The sequence below is a fragment of the Phoenix dactylifera genome, chromosome 15 (assembly GCF_009389715.1).
Source record: "Phoenix dactylifera cultivar Barhee BC4 chromosome 15, palm_55x_up_171113_PBpolish2nd_filt_p, whole genome shotgun sequence".
Classification (NCBI taxonomy): Eukaryota; Viridiplantae; Streptophyta; class Magnoliopsida; order Arecales; family Arecaceae; genus Phoenix; species Phoenix dactylifera.
In genome coordinates, this window is record NC_052406.1 from 7,325,571 (window position 1) to 7,345,476 (window position 19,906).

At 39.1% G+C, this 19,906-nt stretch overlaps 1 protein-coding gene across 1 annotated transcript; it reads left to right on the forward strand.

The window, feature by feature from the left end:
- Positions 1-9,471: 9,471 nt before the first annotated feature.
- On the forward strand, positions 9,472-15,084 carry LOC103717758. The gene is made up of 2 exons (XM_008806251.4): positions 9,472-9,643; positions 12,330-15,084. Exon 2 carries the CDS (start codon positions 12,731-12,733, stop codon positions 14,708-14,710), a length of 1,980 nt encoding a protein of 659 aa, XP_008804473.2. The 5' UTR covers positions 9,472-9,643; positions 12,330-12,730; the 3' UTR covers positions 14,711-15,084.
- Positions 15,085-19,906: the final 4,822 nt, after the last annotated feature.

Here is a 19,906-nt window from a genome sequence, read left to right on the forward strand (position 1 = left end):
ACCATCGCTGTGGCTACACCACACCAGAAAAGCAGGAGAATTGGAGTAGGGAAGCTGAGCAAGAATCCTCTATGGTGTTTGAAATCTTGGAGACCCTGACTCTCTTGGATTCCCAACAATCTGAGTAGATAGTGGCAGGAATGAGTTAACATGCAAGCTGTCACATTAAGTAACAAAAATTCTAATAGTGAAAATTTTTGATGGTTGAAATCCTATATGAATAATGACCTGAGTGTTAGCTTGGTGGTCATACCCCTTTGTTTATAAGTGGAGTCCATTTTTTGAGTCTTAAGTGGCATTAGCTCTTAGGATTTTTGCTCTAGGAGAAAAAAGGAAGAGTGCTACATGAATAGATAAAAGGATAGCTAAATCAGAGTGTATTTGCAAAGACAGAGAAGTAATAACTATATTAATACACATGATTTATATTTTGAAGATGCTTCCTCTAGGGTTGGTACAGAAACTTGACCTGGTTAGATCGCGGATCCATCGAGAAGCTTGGCCTAACTTTTGACTATGTTCACCAAGTAGAGATGATCTTTCTTTTTTTCTTGATTAGCAGAGGGTTTGCTCAGTTCATAAAGTTGTAGGCTCAAAATGTTGTCATCCTCCACTATGTTCTTTCCCTAGGAGCCATGAGCTGATAACTTTGATACTTCTTAGATCATTGAAAGACCATTTACTAGGTCTGAGGCTGCATAGAAATAATAACTAAAGAGAGAATCTATTCTTTCACATGTGCATGAAGAAGTAATTGTCGCGGTTACCAATCCAACCTTAGGAACTGTTAAAAGGAATCTAAAAGAGCTGAAGCCACTTGAAGTAAGCAAGCCAGCCAGGTCCCCATGACCTTTTCTTCCCTCAGTTCTCATATCTGAGCCATGTAGTGAAGACAAGACCTGAGGCCAATTTGGCAACCAGTTCTAGTTTAGTATCAATTCTAAGACAAGTCAACCCTAATCAGGTGGTAAATGCTGAGAGGTTAGGAGGGTAGGATAAGATGTGGTCAGTTGGAATGGTGAGAGTGGAAAGGTGCGACTTAGAAAAGCATTATCTTATCCTTATATTAGATCCACAGCTCCTATACCTCGAGATCACTTGAGTCCAAGCTTGAATAAGGAAATGCATCATTTGGTTGTTCAGAATTAGGTCTATATGGAAATACACTTGGGACCATGATTGGTCTAAGAAAATTTGACCATCTTGCACTAGCTATACATTTCTTGCATTATTCTTCCTTCGATAGAGTATGAAGTCTTCTTTTGTATATAAAAATAGATGTTTGGTTTCTTTGATGCTATGTTGGTTACTAAAGTATAGGGCGCACAACTAGCTGAGTGCCCATTCTTCCTCCCAACACTTGGAACTTAGTTTGGTTGGTGGGAAGAGGAGGGGAAAAAAAATTATGGTCAATAGAAAAATAAAGAAATGCCTCATATTTGATTGGAGTTTTCAAGGAAAGAAATAGAAAAGTAGCTTTTCTGGAGAAATAAGATTTCAATATTAAATGGAAAAGTTCAATTCCCATCGGCTAAGAATTGAGATAATTTTTTTGTTCAAAAGTATCTTTAAGCTTTTAGATAGAATGGGATAAAATCTTTTTCTTTATTAAGGACATACAAATATTTTACATAATTTTTTTTAAAAAAATAGATGCTTAACCAAATATAAGTCACTTTTGGAATGTACCACTTTTCATGGTCAACCAAATTTGCAAAAAATAATTTTTTAGGCATGCAACAACTTTCCAGAAAAAAACATTCGAGTGAGAAAAATTCTTTCTGCAAATCAAATGAGTCCTTGATGACCATGGGTTGTTTATTTTTGTGGAATATAAAATGGCAACTTGCGTGGGAAGCTCAAACCTTCACATAGTTAAGATCCCACTGCTATGTCTGAACCCTAGAAAACATTTAAAAACTAAAACAAGGTGGACTTGGCGTTAGCTTTGTTAGGACACGACCGCGTGCTATTATTCTGTGTTTGTTTGTTCATAATCAACTCCTAGCGTGACCTACAAATTTTGTATCATTCATTTGGCAGTACGACTTTAGTGTTCTCTTGTCATTGGTCTTGTACTAGCTAGCATGTTTAAACCCTTCTTAATTAGAGTCTCCATATAAAAATCTAATGACCAAATGATGTGTTATCCTAAAACATGTTGAAATCTAATAGCTTCTACCTTCTAATAACCACTAATGATCTAGTCTAACTTTATTTTATTCTTAGGAAGATCTACCTTGCCAAAGTTCTATGAGCCTTTAAACCTGCCCCTATAAGTAAAAGGGGCATTCTGGTCCCTTTACTTGTTTGACTACAACAATCAATATCATTGCTAATTCTTTCTAGGTTGTTTTTGCTAACTGACCCAATGCTTGCCTGTAGTTGACCAAATTAATAATGATTTCTCTTGGCCATATCATTTTCGAAGGTTGCAATTGTTTTATTTGAGAAAATGTGCCAACTTGCAATGCTATATGTAGGGGGGGATTCTATCCTCCTATATTTTAGGTGTTCGGTAGTACATAGTTTATGTTCTATAGCGTTATGAATCTCAAACAAATTATTTTAGCTTACAACTATATATTCATATTGCATACAATGTGAGACGATAGGAATAAACTATATTAGCTATATTATAATAACAATTACTCATCAACCTATGCTTTAAAAAAAAAGAGAGAAAAAACTCTATTGCTCTAATTGATGATGGATGATGTTAACCTGCAACAACCAGGGGTCCCAGTTTGTGCTGCTTGTCCCTTATGCCGAGCATCATGCCCTTTTTTTTTTTTAATTTTATTTTGTATGTATCCATCTTTTATTCAAGGTCTCCTTTATTTATTTATTTTGGTACAAGTAGGAGGCGTAGCCTGAAAATAACTAATGTCTTATATAAGTTACACCATAAGCATCTGACATCAAAATATAACTAAGATCAAAAGGAGCTTGATGGTTTCCATCCATTTCAAATTCATGTTCAATTGCCTTCCAAGCTGCCCAATCTGCTGCCCTATTACCTTTCTCAATGGATATGTGTGGCTTTAAAAGTAAGTGAAAAATTATAATTTAAAAAGGGATTAGCTTGGACTTTAGGTGTCCCTCCTGAATTAATCCATGCTATCAGTGTAGCTGAATCACCCTCTACCCACAATTGTGAAGTCTGAAACCGGGGATATTGCATTTTTGATCCCTTCCCAAGCAGCTATGAGTTCAGCAAAAGGAACAGAGAAGGTAAGAACTTTTTTACTAGCAATCCATAAGTGTGCCATTGGCATCTCTGATTACAAATCCTGCAGAAGCTTGATCATTTGACAGTGAGCCATCAAAATTTACCTTCAAAACACCCATGGGTGGGGGCAGCCATTGAATAGTTTCTGTGGATTGTTGGGTATTCTCCTAATTATGAAGACTGCACCAGTACCTTGAATGTGGACTGGAGGAGTTCAGATCATAAGCTGCATTAGTATCCTTCCAGTAAAATATGAACTGATCTTACTGACTGCATAGGGGAAACTTATCACACTTGAGATGATTCTCATTTATGATACCTCTTCTATATAACATTTGCTTACATGGGAGTTTATTCCATCGAAATTTCGAACAAAAAACTTTAACCCTGTGTGGCGCTAATAACTTCCATATGGCATTAAAATGTACCTGGTTGTGAAACTGAAGTGATCCTCCTTGATCTCCGTCTCGATCTTGAGCGCATCATGGCGCCCATCGAGCGACACGACATCAGAGTCAACAGTGATGGAGGCGATAGACTCGGTGGATGAGAGGACGATAATCTGGACCATAAAGCTGATGGGGAACTCGCATCAGGTGTCAAGACGAGAGGAGAGCCCCTCCTTCGTGTTGGGAGGTGATTGACGTGATTACTCTAGTCACCACCACCTCTTTTCCTTAATCAACCGGGCGAGCTCTGTGGTAATAGGTTATGTATGTATGTATGTATGTGTGTGTGTGTATATATATATATATATCCGTATGTGTAAGAATGCTTAAATTTTAGATCTTATCCGGTTTGTCAGGCTTAAAATTCAGGCTTAGATTCATCCAAAATACTTTAGGCTCGGACGGGCTAAACAGGTTGTGCAGCATCTAAATAGGTCTAATTTACATAGAAACTTTATTTATCTTTGTTAGGCGCATATATATCTTTAACAACTTATAATCCTCAACTATTTTGTTCAAAAAAACTTTTAAGGAAACGTGCTCTCACGCGCACATGCATAACGGGCGCGCATAGGTGCAAACGCATAAAGTTCCTTGCTCACAAATCAACACCAAAAACTATGTAATTTCTGATTATTATTTAAAATTTTACATTAGTTGAAATTATAAGTTTCTCCTTTTGATTTTCAAATTCTTTTTTGATTTTTTTTAATTTTGAAAAGTCAAAATTTATTTGCGTCAATAAACGTTGGAGTGTATAAGCTTCACATAGAAAAAGTCATGCTTGCCGACGGCGTGAAACCTCTCTCTTCGTCTGCTTCTTCTTCTTTTCTTTTTTTCTTTTTTTTCCCGCTAAACCGGATGATCTATACAACACGTGTACGGATACACCTAATAAAATCGGAAAACAAAATATCACGGAGCTCGCGAGGCAGCTCCCCATCCCCTACCCATAGGGTACTGCTGGCATGGTTAGCCACATACGTAGCCTCCCAATCAGCAGCTCTGTTGGCTTCTTTAAACACATGCTTTGCCTGGACCATCCATTCGTCCCTCATCATCATCCAGATATCACGAAACAAGGGATAGTCGACGGCATCGACCCTCTGACCCTCCGGATCCAACTAATGACCGTAACCGAGTCACCCTCCAAAATGACCGAACTAGCTGAGAGCACACACTGAGCATGTCGAAGACTCGCTCAGGTAGCTCTCAGCTCCGCTTCAGGAACTGTGCAGTCAAATAACTGATAACCTCCCGCCGCCACAACCCTGGAGTTTGGGTCCCTAATGACAAAACCCGCTCCACCCTTTGTGTCACCATCCAGCACCGACCCATCAAAATTGATCTTGAGGAAGCTTGGGGGATGGGGGCTTCCAGGTGAAAAATACCATACGAGAAGCTGCCAAGGTAGAATGGGAACTCCAGATATTTCGAGCTATCAAAAGTCCTTCTAAGAAGGAAATATGACTAATTTCTGCCGCCTGCGTCCGGGCGCTCTCCGCCACTCAAACCTCTTTCTTTGCCTGATCCGTAATAATGGCCAAAACCAAGTGTCATCATTAAAGGGGCCACAGCCGTCGCCTGTTAAACTTTACAAGGGCAGTTTAGTCATTTTGCAGGTCTTCCTTTTCTGACGCTTACGACCCGCAGCACGGTCGCTGGATCGTGGTTGTAGCGAAAGAAGGATACGTCTTCCTTCGCGCCCGGTGACCGTTGGATCAGGCAATGCACGGATCTGGAAGCGCTATGCATCCGTCCCTCACCCGCATGCACATATCTCGAAGGGAGTGGTGGGTGATCCAACGGTCCACGGGCGCGAAGGAAGGCCTATCCTTCTTTCGCGCGAAAGATACAACCACGACTCCAGTCCGCATACTTATTTCTATGAACAAAGTGACATCAACCGTCCAAATTCCGATTCTGGCGTCTCGCCCATGCAGGAACGCCGTCACCCGTCTTCCACAGGCGAACGGTCAGGGTAGACCCACGCGGGCCGATCGGAAATGGACACGTTCGCCTACAATCTAGTGTCCCGCCCTCCTTTGTCGTGTTGCGGGCCGCCGTTGCGGAACGCGCGACGCGGAAACGCGGAAGACAACGCGCGCGCTTTTAAATCGGCGGTTAAGTCGCGCCTCGAGGTCCGGGTCGCCACGTCGGATAGGCTGCGAACCGGTTTCCGACACGCTGCGCGGCACAGGCAATAATTGGTCGCCACGCGTACGGACGCAGCGAATGGGGTGTGATAGCGCGCACGCAGGGAACAGGAGACGGCGCAGGCATACGCCGTTAGGTTGGGTCACAGCCGGCTCGGCTCCAGCCGAGGGGATCCCAGCGGGACGTGGAGTTCGAACTCCCGAAGCAAGCAACCGTTATTGGTTGGTTGGCTGGTGAAAGCGAGGAAATGGCAAGCGAAGCTGGACACTAAAATAGCTGCATTACCAGTTGCCGAGCAAAAGCAACAAGTGGGAAACCAGATCTAACTGAGTTAGCATGCGTATCAAAAGACGAACAAGACTACCACTTCGATAAGATATTTTTGATATATTAAAAAGTTTTGCTTTTTACAATTATGCCAAATTGTAACTTTTGATTCTGCTGCTACATCTGTATTAAAGTAGGATAAGAAGTTGTTATACTTAAAAAAAAAAAATTTAGACTAAATCTCGTAGGAATGTATAGTCCCGATCTTTCTATTGAATAAAAAGCGCGATGCCCTGCTTTGTCCGCTACTTGGGATGCTGGAACAATGATGAGATGATTCTATTGAGATGGTATCTTCCCAACATCTTGCGAGACATCTAACCGAGATTTGAATTATTATCTAAATTTCCTATGAAATCTAGCTGTGAAATCTTGAGCAAAATGCATAGATTTGAGCATGGAATGTTCTGAGATGTGGATATTTGTGGATTGTGAACTTGTGCATGCAAATTTTGAAACTGAGCTTAGCTTAGTGGTCCACTCTTCTTCTTTATAGGAAAGAACCATTCTCTCCGAGGTAAAGCCTGGGACCAGCTCCAACGTTTCCTTGATGGGGCGGAAGGACTTAGATCCCCTAAGTCTAAGAAATAAAGAAGAAAAACGCGCGCATGCAAGTGGTGTGATCTAGATAAGTGCTCTATATGTTGTATACTTTGACAACTATATATAATTGGATTAATTGTGAATTAATGCTTAGAACATGATTTTGTATGTGGGAGTCATGGCATTCATTGACTATATGCATGCATTTTTGCCATATTTGCCATCTGTGATTACTGTAATCATGCCATCAGATCATCAAACTCCAATCATTATTGTATCTCCTCTGTTATCATTATCTCGTCTTCTTGAAATTTATATATTAATTGCTTCTTCTTCTTCTTCTTCTTTAATTCACATTCTCCCTTCTAACAAGACTGGAGACTGGAGTCATAAGAGCCTTACCCCAAGGTACCCTCAGGTTTCCATGGTGGTGGGTGGGTATATGCCACTCTTTTGTATGGTCCACCCCTTTCTACAACATGAAGTAGGCAAATGCTTTGAAACCAATGGTCCCAAGCCTTGTCTTCCGCTGCTCACCCTCTTGCTGGCCATCTCCATCAATGATCCAATCACGGTCCCTGCCTCACAAAAAGGTGGTCACAGCGACTTAAACACCAAGAAAAATCAATTCATGGGGGGCAGGAAACCGTTTACGTGCGAACCAGATTAGCTATTGGGGAGGCAGCTTTCGTTCAGTTGTTGGTGGATCTCAAGGTTTCAAAAGGTAGGTGGAGTGGGTCCGGAATTCTTTATGCGATCCTTGGAGCGTGTGGTCTGAGATTTTTATATGTAGCCAGCTCTAAAGAACTTGATCTCCATGGATGCATCAATGGAAGGTAATCTTATTGACAGTGACTTGTCTTTCCGTCGTCGAAATCTTCGGTGCAGCTGAGCTAGTTCCTTGGAGGACCAAAATATTTGCTAAACACTTCAATTCTCTATAAAGATTAGAGAAGTCTTGTCTCAATATAATTATTGAGAAGCAAACAAAGGCTGCCGGCTGAGTGGCTTACTTAGCTAAAAGGAACAATAACTACTTATGAATGCTTGGCTGATATCTCTAAGCAAATCTTGGTGACCCTAGCTCAGTACACACACACACACACACACACACACGCATGAGTTGGTGATCCTAGCTCAGTACATACATACCTACATACATGCATATCCATGATATTTCACTTGTCCGAGAGCCAGCTTTATTACTAGTTAATGTCATTTGTCCTCGAGATTGATTATTTTGAAATTCAATAGATGACTATTAAATATGGATAGGATATTTATTATGTTGTTTCTTGCTGTCTTATTTTTTGGGAAGCCTACTTAAGGATCATTCAATTACATTGAATCAGATTCTTTTTCTTGGAAAAAGGATATCAATCAAACTAAGCTTTATTACATTGGTCTACTAGCTTTTGACCCTGTAACTATAAATATTTGTGGTTGAGTATTTTAGTGGAGCCACATAAGATTTGAACTTTTCTAGAAGATATTTTAGGGGTAAAAGCATTTTCCTTCCTTTTTATTTTTTTTACAAAATGGTTATATGAGTGTCATATTGTCTGATCTGACTTCTCTATTTAATCAATGGTGTCTGCTTGCAAGTTACACTCACTCCATTGTTATTACATCAAAAAGTGTCACTTGCACACCTTACGTAGAGGTGTATATTGGAATGCTTAATAACTATTTTGCAAAGTGTATATCTTCTGGCTATATAGTATATACTAGTGAATATTATTTTCAAAAAAGTGTATATCAATTTATCCGGAGGTGTATAATGGGATGCTGGACGACTACTTTGTTAGCTGTACATCACCTAAGTATGTACTATGGATTGTTGAACACCATATTTCGGAAATTGCGTATCAATTTATCTAAAAGTGTGTACTGGGTCATTACCGGATATCAAAGAAGCTTAAAGTATGTATCGAAAAGCCGACAACTGTGTATCACCTAATCATAAATTATATACTGGTGAATATCATGTTTTGAAAACCGTGTATTAATTTATCTATAAATGCATATCGAAATTTTAGATGACTATTTTACTAGACGTGTATCATCTGACCATATAGTATTTATTGGTCAATATTATATTCCAGATATTGTGTATCAATTTATTCGGAGGTTTGTATTGGAATACTGAATAATTACTTCACTAAGTGTATATCATCTTACTATTAGCATGTATTAGCGAACACCATATTTTTGAAATTATATATCGATTTACTTGGAGGTATGTATTGAAACACCGGATGATTATTTTGCTAGATGTTTATTTTTTTTTTTAAGATTATAGAACTAATGGACCCTGTAAGTGAGAAGAATCCGATCCTGATTTAATTTTAAAATTTTATTTTTAAAATAGATGCTAAAAAAATGGTAAAATATAAAGCCTGCCAGCTACAGTGCAACCAACCGAGAATTTTTGTTCCCCTTCTGCTGATAAAATTTAGGTGGGCTCCACTCTCTCCTTGTCGTCGAGGGGAAAAAATATATGGTAAATGTGGGCAGAAAACTACTCTCTCTCTCTCTGGCTGGAAGCGTATGCGACGAACCACCGGCTCGGCGCCAAGAACTGGAAACAAACAAGCGTCCAGCCACCGCTCGTTCGGTGGGCCCCATCGTTGCAGAGCCGCCAGCCTTTTCTCTGATTCCGTCCGAAAACATAAAACGGCGCATCGCGTCTCAGCCGGCGCGGCTAACGGCGTTCGCCAGCTCAGCACCCCACCGTCATCTCCCCACTCGTCGCCTCCCAAACCCCCAATAATAGCACCAGAGCGAGGCCAAATTACTTCTCGCCTCGATCCAAAGCTCGCTATCGGTCCTCGTGGATTCCTCCGCTCTCGTAGAACTCTCTTCCGATTTCTTCTCTCTTTGAGGATTTTAGATCCCTCCACGGCTCCCCTTTCGATCTCTTGAAGGCGTTCGGGTATATTGTTCCCCAACCCTTTTCTCTCTCTGATTTGAATTAAATGTTTATATTCGTTGTTTCTTCTTAGATCTCGTTTTCGATTGTTGAATGTTGGGATGTTTATGATGAGCTTGTTTTAATCATTTCTGGTAGTCTTCTTCGATTTTTTTTTCTTTTTAAATCTGTGTTTTTGGGTTAGTTCTGTTGTTTGTTGGTGGGATCCGGTGTTTTAGGGTTTGATTGGAGTGATTTCTTGTGTCTACCAGTGCGTTTTTTGAGTTCTGGCTGTTTCTTTGTGATTGAGATATAAAAAAGATTGGATCTTGCGCTGGTTTCGTTTGGATCTCCTCTTTCTGGGAGTTCTTTGAGTGTTCTTGAACTTTATTAGTACCAGAGTTTGTGGTGATTTGTGAGTTTTATCTCCGTTATTTTTTTTCTTTTTAAAGTTATGGGTTTGTGGTTACGGGGCTCGAGCTCGGGGTAAAATCTGTCGTTTCGCTTTTTTGTGTATCATTAAGTATTGCTTTCCCCAAAATTAATTATCTTCCGAAAGAAATATGAGTTGCCGAACCCGTTGAGCTTGCAAGATGTGATGCTAAGCTCAGGTACCTGATAGAGTTCTATTTCTTGGAAGGAGATCTGTGGGTTCCTTCTTTGGGATGTCCTGTTGAGGAATTGGATTCCTTTTGTAAAATATCTTTGGATAAATCAATTTTATAAATTTGTAAAATATAGATATCTTTGCTGAAACGCATCGTAAAATGGTTTTCTGAAGAGCACATCTGTTCTTCTTTTCTATAGCACGAACTTGATGTTGTTTAACTGATTTTCCCCCATGCGATCTGGGACTTCAATAATTGAAATATGATCATGGTTGGTACCGTGCACAATAAATTTATGATCTTCTATTGGTATATGATATCTGCTGAAGATTGTCTGAGTAGGTTCATTGGTTCTGTTCAATAAGCGGAAATTTGATGTTAGCTACTCGGGCATATTGGGTATGACTTGTTTATTTCTTCAATAGCAATACAGAAACACTTAAACATATCTGAGGAATTTTCTTATGCATCAAGTTTCTTATGATGTAGTCTACTGCTGGTTTAGTGATCTTTAAGATAAATTAATTCATCAAGTAGTTCCATCTTTCCTAAATTCAAGCATTTTTCTTTTATGGCCCTGTTTTGAATTTCAAGGCTTACATTTGCATTGAACACTGACATGGAGATACGCGAGTGTTGAACAGTTTGTGAGATAGTGCATGTGTTGTTGCCATCTAAATTCCATGCGACAAGCTTTGAGGCATATGAGTTATTTTGCTATGTTGTTTCCTGCTGGAATATAATAGAATTATGGATAGAGAGAATATACTTCGACACATTCAAGAAGACATCTATTTGAGTTACTCATCTTGGGGATATTTTATCCCCTGGTGATATGTTATCCCTCGGCTATATTTTATCCCACAAGAATCTTCTTATACTATTTTGACAGGAAAATCTTTTGAGGTTGAACAATATGATGATGCAATAATAATCCTCATCAGTTGGATTCTTCAATCATGTTTTACCACTTTCATATGCTGGTGCCTATTAGCCTTATCATATATCAACTTTAGAAAATTCTCCAGGACAGATAAACTTGCGATTGCCATTATGTTTTTGTGTGATCAATATAGTGTCACATTTGTTGCATGATCTAATGCTTCTGCATGCTAAACATATCAGCTTTTTATTAATATGGTGTTTAGAAGAAAATTTCCTGGGCAAAGTGATGAAGGCTGGGTGGCACCTTATTTATTATTAAGAATTTGGCTGATCAGAATAGCGTTTGACTTTGACAGAAGGCTTTTGTCTTTCCACCAATATGCGGATCCTTTTTTTTTTTTTAAAAAAAAATCATGTTTTAATATTATACTCTTGCATAAATAAGATTCTCGGATTCTTGATCAGTGGTTTTGTTGGATGATAGGATGGTGGTGATTGTGATATTTTGTATCATGGCAAAGCGAGTGTCATTTTTTTATTCTTTAAAATGTTTTATAGTACAATTACTGTATCTTTTCATGCAAAATTTGTCTGGTAACTATTTTTGTGGGTCCTATGTGGCTATTCATTTTCATACACATACTATATTCACTTTTGGATTTCATTTTTTGTAATGCATTGTCAACAATGTGTCAATAGCTTTAAGTTATTTATCGTGCATATTTTCAGAAAACATTCTTATTCAGAATGGGACATGTAATATGGGTTGAAGTTTTATTTTCTAAAATTTTTATGTTGATGGGTACTGCATGTTACAGTATATCATGAAGCATCTGTACTCTTGTATGGATGTGCTGATGGTTGGGCTTGCCACATTGATTGCATTTGACCTCTTGATTTTCTGTTTGTTCATATAATTACACTTCTCAAGATTAAGCCAGATGTGGTAAAAAGTCCTGCATGTCTTGCCACTCCCATGCTTTTGATTAACAAATCAAAAAAAGGAGGGTATAAAAATATTAAAAAAAACAGAATGTCTGTACATGTCTGTGTTTTTTCTGTCTTATTAAGACTGACTTAACACATTGGTCTTTGGTCACTTAATGAAATAATCTTATTTTGATATGCTTTTATGACATATGCAGTATACAACAAGCTGCTTTTACTTTGAAAAAAAAGGTATTCCTCTGGATTAATTTTGCATTTGGGAATTGCAGGATTAATGAAGTTTAGAGATTTTTCAACCAGAAGTAAACGGCTCCCTGGAAATTCAATTTTCTGCTTCACGTCAGCTGTTCTTCCAATATGATTTTATCTGTGAAATGTTATCAAATGTGCTGAGAATGCAGTAGCCTCTTGACCATAAGTTCATCTCTGATCAACTCAGTGTCACAGTCATGGACCGGGCAGACACATCAGGCTTTGTCAGTGGTGGAGGCTGTTGTGAATCAAGATTTGATACCTATTTCCATTACATATATATATCACTTGACTAGTTTCTCATTCTGTGGTGAAGTTTTAATAATGCACTGTTAGGAGATTGACAGGCATCTTCTGCTCCAACTTCTTCCTAAATCCACCATAATTGATTTCTCCTGCACGCTTTATATTAAACAGAATGGATCTTAACATGACTGAGGTCTTCTTACATGGAACGGAACCTTTGATGATTACTTCAGTCACGCAAACAGCTCACATCTCCACTTGTGGCAGGAATGACAACTTGGGCGATACCACTTTACGTCTTGACTGCCTTGGGAATGGAATTAACAACACCTGTAGAAGAGTCCATTCTCAGAGCAATTCTGATCTTTCTTCACAGGATGATGGATGTAGACTGGTCCTTGGACTGGGTCCAACTCCAAATAGCTATTCTGCTGATTATTATCCATCTGGGATTAACAAAGCCAAACGATCTATGAGCTTATTTGGCCAGTGTTTTCCCGGACCGGATGCTGCAATGTTAAAGCTGGGACTTTCAGGTGGGAATTCAGAAACTATCCCAGCCCTGGCCCAGAGCAATCATGAAACTCTGTCGCCTCAGGTGAGCCCTGGCCCTCCTGCCAAAAGAAGCCTGCCCGTTCCAATTGTTGATGAGGGTTCAACTTCAGCCAAGAGGAAATCAGGTGGATATATGCCTTCTCTACTGTTTGCTCCAAGGTTGGGCAGTCTTAATACTAAGGAAACCACACCAGAAACCACGGAACTATTGGATCTGGGAAGTGATGGAAGTACCCATAAACATCACAGTTCTCATCATCAGCTTCAGTTCAGTCCTGAATCTTCTGCCACAACTGATGGTTCCATGAGTGCAATCTCTGAGCCCATGATTGCTGATGTTGTGGCTGCTGATACGACGAGTCATCACCATCATCCGAAGAAGTGCAGATTCAATGGATGTTCTAGAGGTGCAAGAGGATCATCTGGACTCTGCATAGGTCATGGAGGTGGACAAAGGTGCCAGAAACCTGGCTGCAACAAAGGAGCTGAGAGTCGAACAGCATACTGCAAGGCCCATGGTGGAGGGAGGCGGTGCCAGCGGCTTGGATGCACTAAGAGTGCAGAGGGAAAGACGGACTTCTGCATTGCTCATGGTGGGGGCCGTCGGTGTGGTAATCCAGGGTGCACCAAAGCAGCACGCGGCAAATCCGGGCTGTGTATCAGGCATGGTGGAGGAAAGAGGTGCACGGTAGAGGGCTGCACCCGTAGTGCTGAGGGCCAGGCAGGGTTGTGCATCTCCCATGGAGGGGGTCGCCGATGCCACTTCCCAGGCTGCTGTAAGGGTGCGCAGGGGAGCACCATGTTCTGCAAGGCCCATGGTGGGGGTAAGAGGTGCATCTTCGAAGGGTGTACCAAAGGGGCAGAGGGGAGCACTCCATTATGCAAGGGCCATGGTGGGGGCAAGCGGTGCCGCTTCGAGGGAGGTGGTGTCTGCCCAAAGAGTGTCCATGGCGGCACTGATTTCTGTGTGGCCCATGGAGGAGGGAAGCGATGTGCTGTGCCAGGATGCACAAAGAGTGCCCGTGGCCGCACTGATTGCTGTGTGAAGCATGGAGGGGGGAAACGGTGCAAGTTTTTGGGATGTGGGAAGAGTGCCCAGGGGAGCACCGATTTCTGTAAGGCCCATGGTGGGGGAAAACGCTGCACCTGGGACCAGGGGTGCGAGAAGTTTGCAAGGGGGAAGAGCGGTCTCTGTGCAGCCCATGGGAGCTTGATGCTCTCACAGCAGGAGCGTGAGGCTGGGAATAGTGGGAGCATGATTGGTCCCGGTCTCTTCCATGGGATAGTCTCCACTTCAACAACTGTGAGAAGCAGCATCGACAACGAGCACCCATCTTCAGTCATGAGCACCATATCAGACTGTGCCGAGTCGCAAGAGAGCATGAGGAGGATGCATCTCATACCACCTCAGGTGCTGGTTCCACTCTCCATGAAATCCTCCTCACCATCATCTGGGCTTACTGATGTGGACAGAGATGGAGCAGGGAGCCAGGAGAAGAGCTTTGGATTTGTGATCCCTGAGGGAAGAGTGCATGGTGGTGGTTTGATGTCTTTGCTTGGGAGAAATCTCAATAATGCTTTTGGTGGAAGGGTGTGAGCTTGGCCAGATGAATAATGTTCTAAATAACTCAATTGTCCTATTGGGAGGGATAAAAGGGGGTTGATTAGAATCAGATGTCTATATTATAGGTGCTGCATTTGTCGTTTCGAGCTCTATAAATTCTAGTCTGGTTTGGTTGTTGTTAGCTTCACTATGTCGAACTACTTCATGGCTTGGAATTGTGTTTGAACATAGGTGATGGTGATGTAATGAGTTCTGAAATCTTTCAATCCTCTAAGCTTTCAGACTTCAAGTCTTGTTAGCAAGGGTGCTGTGTGATTCAACTAATGATTCTATTCCTCTGGAATGTTTGAGGATTCCCATTTGAATGTTTGTTTACTATGGGCTGAAGATTAAAACTAGTTATGTTATATCTTGGTAAGCTTATTGATTTCATCCCACTACTGTATGTGCGCTTCCATGTGTTTGATGGAGGGATTTCATCAAAGAAATTGTTAGGAATTTTATGAAAATTGTGATTTCTTACAGCGTTAATAGTTGCACTCTCTCTGCAGAATGTTTTGAAGTTGAGCGACTTTGCTGCAGAGTTCTGATTATCATGGTTGAGTGTATCCAAGCATCTCCACCACTATAAAGCTATATTTTAACAGTAGGGAATAGATCGGGTAGGCCATTACTTATACTTGCCCCATACTTTCTTTGCGGCCGGGTGGGGCAAGAGTTAAGCGAAGTGGATTGCATGGCTTGGGCCAGATAAAGCTATATTTTTTATACAAATCAATTTTTTTTTTTTTGTCTCGAGAAGAAAATTTGTGAAGAGCTATCTATGTTCAGATTAAATTTTTGCAGGTTTTACTATTACTCATACCTATCATGGATTTGTTGCAAGCCGTGTAAAACCCACCCTATTTGGGTTGGGTCTGGTCAGGTCAGATATCCGGTGGGTGAATAAATTAAATTACCACCCCTATTGGAGGTTGAGACTATTTAAATAAATGAGAAAGGAGATATTTGAATAGCATTGCTCTTTACTTTAGCAGTTCATGACAGAGAAGCTTACTCAACCTTGGTTGATGAGTTACTGGTAAGGGCCATCTAGGCTGAGGATAATACCTTTGAAGACATGCTTTAATAAGAACGACATTTAGAAGGATGTTAGAACATGGCGGGAACTCAGCACTACGAATGGGTGAGTTTTTTTCTTCTTTTTTCTTTTTTCTTCTTCTGCTATGAATTCACGGAAGTGTCAATCGGTGAACTTTCGTATTTTTGTTTGGCCAACTTGGGAAGCTAACCTAAGCGCATTGCAGCGAACAAACAAACCCGTTTCCCTGCCCAATCTTTGAACATCCTGCCCCACCCATTTGGCCTTCACTCAAGCTGCATATCCTTGTGTAGCATTCTGTAACACCCATCCTAGTTAATAAGGAAGCCTGATTCACTTGATTAGCCTAGATGTAAGTTGAAGTAGGAGATAGAAAAAAAAGAGATAAGAGTCCTGTTCGACTTGGAGTAAGAGATAAAAAAAAAAATGACAGAGCCTTTTTTTGACTTGGAGTAGGAGATGGAAAAAAAAGATAGTCTTCTTTGACTTAGAAGATGGACTCCTCTATCTCGATTGCCTATGGGTGCTAGTAAACCTAGCCTCCATCGGTTATTTAAAGGCCTCCATGTCTCATTTCGCTTCACCACTAACAGATTTTACCAATCACCATTGCTAGACCACCTTTGGTTCTTTCTTCTTCTTCTCTTGAAATATGTTGAATTTTATGATTTAAAATGCTAAAGATGCCTTTGAAAAATGAGTTTTGATTCGAAATAGATTTGGATTTGCAGCTAGTCTATATTTTGATACCCTACTAGTAGGGGTTGTATGTTAGCATTTCGATAACTTGCTAGTGGGGGTTGTACGTTGGCATTTCGTTACATTGCCAATGGCGGTTGTATGTTGGCATTTTAATACTCTGCTAGTGGGGGTTGTACAATAATATTTCAATACCCTGCCAGTGAAGGTTATAAGTTGATATTTCGATACCCTGCCAGTGAAGGTTATACGTTGGCACTTCGATACCCTGCCATTAGAAGCTATGCGGTGACACTTTGATGTGGTCATAGTTTTTGGCTGTCGAGATGAGCTTGATGATTTGAAAGAATTTGGATTTATGAGCGAAATTTGATTTCAAGAAAGATTGAATTTGGCATGTATAATGTTTTGATAATGTTGTATATCTAAATTTGGTTTTGAATTAATGAATTTCATAGGCTTATTTTCTATAAATAATTATTTATATTATTATCAGATGATATAGTTAAAGTGTTCATTGCTTAGTGGACTGTTTGGCTCATTATTCCATATCTTACTATTTTTTTTTTTAGATTTTGAGAACTAAGATGATATGGGATTATGATCGAAAGAGCAACTAAAGGCCAAATTTGACATCTTTAATTTAGATCAAAATTTGACTAGAGTTTGATATAAGATCTTTTAAATACTATGGGTTCTCTGAGACATTAAAATTTAGTTCTAATTATTTAAATTAAAATTGGAGCATTGATTATTTAAATTTATTTTGTTGCTTGTTTATGGTATCATGTTGAGATACTTTGCAAACTTATGGATAGGGTTTTCTATGAGTATGTGGCAGTTGTCGTGACCTCCAATTTACGATATTGGGTTGGAGGCATGGCAATTATTATGTATCAGAGCATAAGTGAATAAATTCTAAAATAAGGAATATGATATAAGATGAGTGTAGGTGGGTAGACACTAGGGACATTAGGATATAAATGTATGTTGATTACAAAATGTTATTCAAAGAACTGAGATATTTTATTCAAATAAATAAATAAATATTGTACATCATCTATTTGATACTTTTGGATCTTTTTATTGAAAGACATTTAGTGAATCTAGAGAACATTGGCGGTTTAAATTAGAGTCGGGCAACAAAGCGTGGTAAGTTGGAGTAGGAGATAAAAAAAAGAAGATAAAGTCCTGCTCAATTTGGAGTAGAAGACGACCAAAAAAGGATAGGGCTTGACTTGGAGTAGGAGATGGAAAAAAAGATAGAGCTTTGTTTGACTTAGGAGATGGACTCCTATAACTCGATTTGCTACAGAAGCTGGAAAACCTAACCTCCATCGGCTATTTAAAGGCCCCCACATCTCCTTTTGCCTCACCACCGACAGATTTTGCCGATCACTACTACTAGACCACCTTTGGTTTGTTCTTTTTCTCTTGACTTCCAACAGCCATGGCTCACCGTGCTCACCAAACATTTCAATTGAGCGTTTGCTAGAGTCTTAGGTTCTAAGAAAAATTTTCAATATTATTTAAATCCATAATTTGGTTTTGCTCACAAGATAAGCAAGGTAAGTAATATGATCCTTTTTCTAGATTTATCAGCAAATTATAAATATTTCTTTCGAATTATATTATTTGTAATTTATGAACTTGACTCATAGTGTTTTATTATTATATATGCCTTTTCTAAAAAATTGTATGACTTCTGATTGAATGTGTTGAATTTTATGATTTAAAATGCTAAACATGTTTTTGAGAGAAAAAGTTTTGATTTAAAATAGATTTGGACTTGCAGCGAGATTATATTTTGATACCCAATTAGTGGAAGTTGTTTATTGGCATTTTCGTACCCTACCTGTCACGCCCCGAATTTGGATCATGACACGGCCGTGCTATTGCCAAGTTAAGCATACAATAACACGCAGCCTCTTTAAAACTTCAATTACTAAACAACTATATTCATGAAAGTCATTAAATATTCAGGTATTAAAATCCATACATAGCTTCTAAAAACAATATCATCATTTAATATTTTATTATTCCCATAACCCTGAGGCATGTCATGCTCCTTGTTCCTAGCATCTTCTATTCATCTGTAAGAACATAAATAAATGGGTGTGAGCTATAAAGCTCAGTAAGTAACAATGCATAATCTTATCAGATCAAGCATAATATTTTTGTATGCCAATGCACTATTTGAAGAACAAACAGTTGTAATAAAGAAAGCATTTTCCAATTTCAATACCAGACGTAAACCTTTTTTCTTTATTCCCTGCTTTAAAATCCGTACTCATCATTATTCTTGCTTTGAAATCCATACTTATCATTATTTATGCTTTGAAATATGCACTATTATTATTCATGCTTTGAAATCTGTGCTTGTAATAAAGTAAACATTTCATATAATCAAATCTTTGCCATAATCAAACTAGTTATAAAACTATGCCTGTCCATTCATGCAACTTCATAAATATGATTATGCATCATAAAACTTTTGCCATTTATGCAACATAAAACTTTTGCCATTTATGCAACATAAAACTTTTGCCATTTATGCAACATAAAACTTTTGCCATTATTCCATACTTTGAAATTCATACTCTCAGATGGTAGTGTAGCTATGGCCGCTCTTATTCCCACGGCAAGGCCTTTACCACTGCAGGGTCATCTTCCAGTTACTATTACCCACTGGCGGGGGTCGTAAAGCCAAGTTACTTTTACCCACTGGCGGGGGTCATATGCCTAGTTACTGTTACTCACTGGCGGGGGTCATACATAGCGATCTGAGAGTTCTTAAAACATATCATGCTTTTCATAAATCTCATTTCATAGAAACATTGGAAAGTGAATAATGGCATCATGCTAAATCAAACTCATGATTATGCTGAAAACTTTATTTTTTTCCATGCATCTTTCTACATCATCATAGTCATGTGTACATAATATAATAATAATAATAATGATGGATGCTATGTATCCAAAATCATGTAATCATTTGCTAACACATGCTTGATCTTAATTTTGTGGAAACATAAATAATCATATACAAATTCATAATCAAGTAATCACAAGTATTTGATAAAATATAAGATTATATCAGGTACTCTTTCCACAATTCTTATACATAATTCCAATTGCATAAATAATACTTTTTCATCTTATAAAACGTGATACATGATCCATAATAAGATTAAGGCAGGTTACTTACCTTAATTTGCCCATCAAATGCCAATTCTCCAATACCTAGCAAGATCATTAAATTACATGTCACTTGCATATTTAATTTCTATTTATTTATAATCTTAAAGTCATTTACAACCCATCCATAGGACTCAATTTCATTTTTGGGTCCATAGCCTAGTTCAATTTCTGGTTCAGGCCCATGGCCCAATTCAATTTCTGGTTCTGGTCTAATTTACTTCCTAGTT